Genomic DNA, 8,648 nt, shown 5'->3' with positions numbered 1-8,648 from the left:
GTGTCCCAGGCAGAAATAGCCAATCGACTTCGAAATTTGTTATGCTCTTCCACGCGCAATTTCCAATCACGCCTCGCTTCTCTTAATTTCTTCTCATTGGTTAACAAAAGGAACTTTTGTTGCCTAGCGACGGAGCAAAGCGATTTGTTTACGGTGTGGGGGGAGGAGAGGAGAGAGGCCGGCCGTTGGATGCTATGGAAGAGATACCGGAGGTGGCGGAGGAGCTCTCTACTCCAACAGCCCAAAATGTCGAGGAGGCCGTTGTCCCGATTTCCCCAGAACCAGAGAAGTCGCCCGCGGATGCAGAGACGCCAGAGGCTGCGAAGAGTCCCCCTGCTGCAGAGCCGCCGACACCGACTCAGGAAGGAGCGGGAGACGAGGGGACCGCGGGAGCGAAGCCCCAACGGACCACCGAAGAGCCGCCGCCAGCATTAGAAGGAGCGGAGAAGGAGCCTGCCGGGGAGGAGCAAGCGGAGCTCTCCACCTCGAGCGAAGGTCCAGGAGGAGCCGAGGCCCCGAAGGATGCGGGGGAGGAGGACAAGAGGAGCCCCGCGGAGGTTCCTTCTCTGGAGAAACTGGAAGAAGAGAGCGGGTTGCCCGAGGTTGCCTCCAGGTTATCGCTCCTCCGCCTCCTGCCCACCAGCGCCTCCTTCGAGGAAGGCGAGCCGGCGGAGCCGTCTCCATTGCAGGTGGCCGTGGAACTGGACCGCAGGATCAGCCACAGCCTCTGGGAGCTGGACCAGAGGCGCGCAAGCAGCCGCTCCTTAGTTGTGGGTGGCAGCCCGGAGAGCGACGAAGGCGCGGTGGAAAGAGAGACGGAGGAGCAGAGGGAGCTGCGCGCGGCCGAGGAGCAGCGGCGGCGAACCGAGCTCATGGAGCAGTACCGGCAGCTGCTGGCCGAGCGAGGCCGCCTCCGCAGCTACAACACGAAGCTGCAGGGCAAACTGGCCGAGCTCTTGAACAAGGCCAAGGGCAAGGATCGCGTCCGAGAACTTGAGCACCACATCTCGGACTGGGAGCAGCGCTACAGCCGCTACCTGGCCATGTTAGCGAAGTTGCGGAGCCAGCAGGCGGAGGAGACGGCTTGGTACCAGAAGGAGATCGATACTCTCCAGTGGTCCTGCGATCAGAAATTGACCCAGGTGGAGAGTGAATGGAAAACCTACCAGGCGGTCAAGAAGGAAGTAGCTGTCTTTACTATGGGGAGGAGGCTAGGAGGTAGGCAAGCTGCCATCAAGGAAGTGGACAAGATCCAAGCTAAAGAACAAAGCAAGGAAAGGGAGATGACAGAGGTGAGCCCTGCAGAGAGGAGGGGTGTTAAATGCCCTATGGAAACAGTCTGCTGTTGGGATAATTGCATTAATTAATGTTAAGATGTGGCAGTCTCTTTTTCTACATCTTTCAGTTGAAGTCTTTGAGACTTTGAGACACTGAACAGGCATATGTTACCTCATAACTGTAAGGTCTATTATGGGCACCAAATTCATGATTAGGAGGAATTAAAACTGGTAAAATTTAAAATTTAATTCACACAAAAAGCAAAATTAATCCAAACCAAAGCATTACCTCAATCGTCCGGCCAGCCTTGCAAATACACCTGTAAAATTCCTAACTTGCAAAGTGAACGTTTATAATAGCAGAAATTGTAATTTTTCAACTGCAGATATACAGCCTAGGTTAGTACTTGTGCTACTAACAGTAACAGGATGATGAAGAATAATTGGTTCTCTTTTAGTTTGTGAAGTTTCTTATTAGGATTTTTGTAAAAGAACTGCTTACCTGGATTAAGTTTCAGTTTGTCCTTCATTCAATCTTTCACTGGCTTAAGTGATGAAAAAGCAGTGAGGCAAGGATAAACACCCCAAACTTAAGAATTATATTGAATGTTAACAAAATCTACTATTCTATTCTCATTGTAGCCAGGAATATAATGGTCAGGGACTGTACCACAAAAATTTTGAAAGTCCAAGTAAATAATATCTGCTGGATCATCTCAGGCTCCTTATTTGTCTACACAATATCAGCTTCTAAATCAGAAGTAGGAAACATTGGGGAACTAGGTCATTCTTATAGAGCCTCAGTAGGCAGAAAATTATGCTATACATCATGAATGTTTGTCTTACCTCTTTTCATGTTCCTTACCTGGAAATATCAGATAAAGCTATTGTTTCTGCTCTCTGTTTTCTATAGACGACTTTGGAAATTACTTAGCTTCTCTGCAATTTCCTTATAGTTCCTTATTCTAGAATTGTCTCCCAGAGTTGGTGAGTAGTGCTTCTTGAAGGTGTGACATCACTGATTTTCTCAAACAGGTGTATTAGTTATAAAATGCTTATTGAGCCCAATTTAATGTGCTATCTATAATGTCCAGTTTTTTTATAGGCTACTATTTACAACCATGTATTCACTTGAACTGCATTATATTCCAGAGTCATTGGTATAGATGACAAATGTTTGCTCAAAAGAAAATAGCTGAATGAGCTATTAAAGCACTTAATTATAAAATTATTGATTCATAAAGATCATGCCCTTGATTTGGTATATTCTAAAATTCAAGTATAGGGAATAACCACATTTGAATTCTTAAAGGTTTTAGTAGTTGTAAGCAGATGGGATGATCCACATACTGGATGGTGCTCAAGACTGTTAACAATATAATTCATCAGATGTCATATGCTTTATGCCACTCAGCATCATCAACAATAATTCGTTTGCATGACAGAGATCGGCCTAATGTCCAAATACTAAAACAACCATAAAGAAATCTGCCTCTGCATTCTCATCAAACATGTCTCTGATAGTGGCAGGTTGCAAATAAGGCCCTGGACGTCCAGTTTAAAGTTATGTCCAGTATCACTATCTAAAAATAAATAGCATGATGAACTTGTGATTCCTCATTTTGAAAATATATAGTTTTGTTGGCTTATCATATCAGGACGGTGTTTCACAAGTGATCATAAGGGAAAAATTATTTATCAAGGCCAATTCTATTCAACTCAATTGGACTCATTTTTAGATACAGTTGGGATGTGACTAAAATCTGAGGCAAATTCTATTAAAATCAAAGATACATCTGTGATAGTGTTATTGAAAGCTAAATCTAAAATTCCACGCGCTTTTAGGGGTAAGTCAGAGGGGCTTATCTGAAAGCATGGACAGAATTGCCCTGTAACTTAACAGAGATCAGAAAGTGTTTTTCCTCTTTAATTGACTGCAGAGGTATTTGAAAACCATTCCTGAAGACTTTTCAGAACTATTATCCAAATCTCTGATTTAGAGAATGACTAATGAAAGGCTATGTTCTCATGGTTTGCCAACTGTATTTCAAATTAGTATTGCTCCAACATAAAACAATTATTTGATGGTGTCATTACATCAGTTTTTATCGTTTTAGGTACGTCTTGAAAATATAAAATTGAAACATAGGATCCAAAAACTTGATGCAAGTCTAAAAGCCCAAGAAGAATTGGCAGAAGGCTTACATTTAATAGACTTTGAGCAGCTGAAGATAGAAAACCAGACCTACAATGAAAAGATTGAAGAGCGTAATGAAGAACTTCAGAAACTCCGGAGAAAGGTCACCAATACAGTACAAGTCCTATCTCAAGTAAAAGAAAAACTGCAATTTGTGGAAGCAGAGAATCAAGGCCAGAAAGCTCAGCTAATGGCAGTGGAGAGTCTAGTAGCACAAAACAGAGATATATTAACAAGGACAAAGCAGGTTCGTGATAGATTGAGAATAGACAATCAGAGGCTTCAGCAGAAATGTGGTTTACTTGGAAATACATTGTTATTGAGGGACTTTGAGGAGAAAGTGGATGCTGCTGAGATACTGAAAAAGAAATTGGAAATATTGAAGCGCCATCATGCTGGATTGTCCCTTACTTGCAATGGAATCAAGAAGAAAATCAAAGGGGCAAAATCTTTTCTGCCATTCTAAATGTCTTTAGTAGTAAACAGAACAAAGTAATATATGAAAAAAAATATCAAATAAAACATACTGGTGCCTTTAGAATATATTCCAGCAAGGTGTGGTTTGAGCCTCAAATCCAAATAACCATCATGAGTGCTTATATAAGCAGGATAGGATATCATTTTAATAATAATAAATTCATAAATACTGTTAATTTATAATTGACAGTAAAAGTATACAAAGCTAAACTTGTAACAGAATCTTAATTCAATTTTTAATGTAAAAATAGACTATAAGCAAATGTTGGCAATTATTAATGAAAAAGCATAATAAAATTCTAAGGTGCTTAACCTCCATTGGATAAATTTGCCTTTTTGTTTTTAATTAGCTATAATGGGTAACTTATCTTCATTTTTCCTTGACTCTTTAATAGTATCAAAATTATTCAAATAAATTTAAAAAAAATCTTACATATCAAAATCTTTTGAAACAATTTATTATGTTTCTTTTCTCAATAAAGATTACTCTCAACCCTCTTTTTTAAAAAAAACTGTCCTTAAATGTGTATTTGTGGGAAGTGGGAGATGGCAGGTGCTCAAGGGAATTGTGATAAGACAAAAGGACTTTGAAGGTTTTGGAACAGATATGCTTGTTTCTCTTGGAGAACATTCTGAAGAGCCCAAGTTTTTCCCCACTACACAAGGAATCTATACGTTGAAACAATGCAATAACATTTGCCAGCTTGTCTGCTTTGAGTTTTAAGTAATTCGGTGCATTGCAACTGGATTTGGTCTGTATTTCTTATTGGTTTTAAGATGAATTGTATGCATGTTTTTAAAGAAAGCTGTAATTTTTGTAACTTTTCCCATCAAATTTACTATATAGTTTTTAACCAACCCATTTTCCCTCAGTATTTCAACATCATTAGAAATGCACATATATGAAAAATTTGTCATAGGCTCTAGAAGAACAAACTCAAGATGAAGAAGGAAATTTCATGTTTTCAGACTGAACTTGAAAAAAATACTCTTAATTTATTCTCCTAAATTATTAATAAAACAAACATTATGAAAGAACCAATTAATTCTTACAATTGCAGAAGATATCTTAATTTTGGAAATATCTTAATTTTTGGAGGTATTAATAGATTGATTGAATGAATGAATGAACAAACAAACAAACAATCATTCAATTTGTTTGGCTGCCTATCTCACCAAATGACTCTGAGTGGTGAACAAAATTTAAAAACGAAAAACAATACAAAATTTAAAATACAAAGCCAAGAATAGATTACCTATATTAAACAATGTCATGAATACACTCAAGGCTTCAGGCTTGGGCAAAAGCTAGGTATTTAAGAACTTACAAAAAGTCAGAGGGAATATGTTGCATAAGGCAGGTGCCAAGGCAGGTCTTCAAGGCCCTGCCAACCAGCACTCTTTAGTTAACAAGACCAGAAGCATGCCTATTCAGTTTGGTATAGTGGTTTCTAGTCCCACTTTAGGTATGAAAGTGGGCTGGGTAACTTTGGGCCAGCCATTTTCAGTCCAACCCCACTCACAGTTCTTGTTATGGAGAAATTAGGAGGAGGAGAAAGTACTGTATTAGGTATGTTCATCATCTTGAGTTATTTGTAAAGCAATAAAAATGGGATAAAAATCAGATGGACAGAAAAACTGAGGTGAGTTATTTCTATTTGGGATGGAACCAAACATGCTTTATTTTTAATAATGTACTATTTTCAAATTAAATTATTTATTAGTTAAGTCCAGAAAACACTGAAGAATAGCTGAATAAGATGTTATTTCCAAGATATATAGATCAACAAAAATAGGTCTTTAATCATTCCATAACTTACGATAAAACTAAAGAGGCAATTTAAAAAATTAAAGCTCTGGGATATCATGGCATTTCTGCAATATACCAGAAGACTTTCCAAGTAACTGTAGTTAAAACTATTATTCAAGTCATAAAAGAGATTCAGGAACACTTTTAGCTATAAATTAAAAGATTTTGATTTGTCCATAGACATACAACCTAATTTCTTTACTAAATGTAGATTATAAACTTTTGAAGGCAATGCTCAAAAACAATAAATGATTTTTAAATTGAAATCAAACTGGACTTGTTCTGAAGAGATGTTGGAGACAACATCAGACATATCATGTGACTGATTAAATAACATCAACAAAAAGTGGCTAAAATCTTTGTTTATACAGAAAACATATGACAATCTAGGATGGTCTTTTATGTTTGCATTAAAAGATGTAGTCCCCCGGGAATAGAGAGTATAAGGACAAAACACCAAGTTAATAGTAAATGGCTATTTATCACTACCATGCATTATACAAAAGGGAAAAGACAGTATTGTCCCCCTTCCCCTTTTTTATTGGCATTACTACTGACAATGAAAATATGTCAAGAAAATAAAACTTCTGAAATTACATGCGAATGAAATTATACTCAGTCACAACACTCAATATCGTCAATAGCATATATATTGGCATAATTGTGACTAACAAAGAAAAACAATACCTGCATACAGTAATGGTTTTAAGACTTCTGAAAAAAAATTAAATACTTAATAAAATGATTTATTTAAAAATAATTATTTAAACAGCTGGAAAAAAATGGCAGTTGTTTCGGGAGAGGAAAATTTCTTGAATTGCAGTTATCAAACGTTGATTTTTTTTACCAGAACTTTCTTTTCCAAATGATTCCAATACATATTGAAAATGTGATTTGTCGAGTGGCATAATGAACAATATATAGTCCAATAAACTTAAAACAAGGATTAAATTTAATGTTTTACAGGTGTTGAAAAATGAATTAATTTTCTATTGTTTACATTTTGTTAGTGCTTAATAAACATCGTATTGTCTTGGTTATATTTGCTTAACAGTACAGATAACATTCTTAATCTCCACCCCTTTTTTCCAACTACTGGTAGAATAAGTTCCATGTTTGATAATATTCTGTATCTTTCTGTTTAATCTTCAGTTTAAGTCTGTCTATTTCTGCACAATCCAGTATCTTCCTAATTTATCTCTTTGTCTCATGGTATTTCTTCATTTTTCCAATATTGTGCAAATATAATCCTTGCTGCTGTTAATACATGAAATATTATATATTTTGTTTAACAAATTTTTCTAATGCTATACCTAATAGAAAAAGTTCCTATCATCTTTTCTAACCATTTATGTATTTTTGCCCCCCCCCCTTTTTTTTTTTTTGCTTTAACAGAAGTCCACCATGTTTGGTAGGTAATATGTGCCCGTTTTTTGGTTACATTTACAACATTTGCTAGACATATTTTTAAACATTTTAGCTAACCTAGCAGGTGGTAAGTGCCATCTATAAAACATTTTATGTTTTCTTTATAAGAAGTTGCCTTTGTTAATTTATAGTTTCTTTCCCACAAGTTTTGCCATTTCTCTAATTCTATATTATACTAAAAAATTTTGCCCACTATATCATTGTGTTTTTTACTTGTTCATCCTCCATTTTCCAATTTAGTAAAAAAGAAATTCTTAGTTTTCAACAATATCTGATGGAAGGCGGTCTGTCTATAGAAGCCATACATTTTCATATATTTATCATATCTAGATATCTGTAATTGGGCCACTGTGATAATTTAAAACTCTGGTCTTCAAGCTCTTGCTTACATTTTAATTTCCCCTCAGTTTCCAAAATGTCTTTATATGTCACATTTTTTTCAAACTTCACCAGATTTGGATATGTAAATGCTTCCATTGTTGAGAGCCATTCTGGGATTCTCAAATACATTTTATTTTTCCCCCCGTACAAATAATAGTGAGTTTCTTATGATTTTGAAAGTATATGAATTTTATTCTTCTCATACCATAAGAAAGCATACAATCCCAGTTGTAGATCATGACCTTCTAAATATTACAGTCTCTTGTGTCTGAGGGTTATCCATTTTTTTAGCCATGTTATAACACATGCTTGGTAATATAAAAGCCAATCTGGTAGTCCAAATCCTCCATTTTCTTGAGTTATCACGAGCATAAGATATGTGCATTTGGAAGTAAAGGAAATAAAAGGAACTTATTTAGTAACATAACCAAACGGCATCTAATTATGCAGCAACACTAGCCATTCACACTAGCTAGTGTACTTTCAAGTATCACCTGCCAAGTCAGCACTAGCAACTATTTCTCTTTTCTGTCTGAAGATGAGAGTTAAGGAAATTTCTTTGAGGGATACCAACATAATTGTTTATATTATTCATAGATAGAAACTGATACTCACAAGATTTTTTTAAGATGCTCAATTTAGTGTAAGAAGAGATGACATGAAATTAGCAAGTATTATTTTTATGCTCATTTTGGACTGCTTTGTAATTGATACATATAAACTGTTATGATTCAATACGAGACAAAAGAGGACTTTCACTGAACATACACTATAGCAAAAGTTTGATTTTACAAACCAGTTGGGGACAAAGGTTGTCTGTTAAAAATGAATTTAACTGATGTGATTTATATTACTTGCACCAATTTACATAACCTGCATAGTTAATTTAATTGTACAACTTGTATCTTGTCATGCAAATGACTTAAGTGGATATATTATACAGTTACACAAATAACAAATGGGAGGAGAAAAATACATAGAAAAGAAAAAAACATCGTAAAACAAACCTTTTAAAAAGTGAAAAAATGTGACAAAAAAGAAAAAAACACATTTTTCCAAGTACTTTGTGTCGTTTGTT

The 8,648-nt window shown here is 36.3% G+C and overlaps 1 protein-coding gene across 1 annotated transcript; it reads left to right on the top strand.

Annotated features, from left to right (window-relative positions):
• The first annotated feature begins 48 nt into the window (after positions 1–48).
• Positions 49–4,272, top strand: CFAP184 (cilia and flagella associated protein 184). The gene is made up of 2 exons (XM_026700870.2): positions 49–1,292; positions 3,395–4,272. The coding sequence occupies exons 1-2, from the start codon at positions 195–197 to the stop codon at positions 3,938–3,940; spliced, it is 1,644 nt and encodes a 547-aa protein (XP_026556655.1). The 5' UTR covers positions 49–194; the 3' UTR covers positions 3,941–4,272.
• The last annotated feature ends 4,376 nt before the right edge of the window (positions 4,273–8,648 follow it).

The sequence above is a fragment of the Pseudonaja textilis genome, chromosome 3 (assembly GCF_049901715.1).
Source record: "Pseudonaja textilis isolate UNSWEBS1 chromosome 3, rPseTex1.2, whole genome shotgun sequence".
NCBI classification, from domain to species: Eukaryota; Metazoa; Chordata; class Lepidosauria; order Squamata; family Elapidae; genus Pseudonaja; species Pseudonaja textilis.
This window is presented reverse-complemented; position numbering and strand designations above follow the sequence as displayed.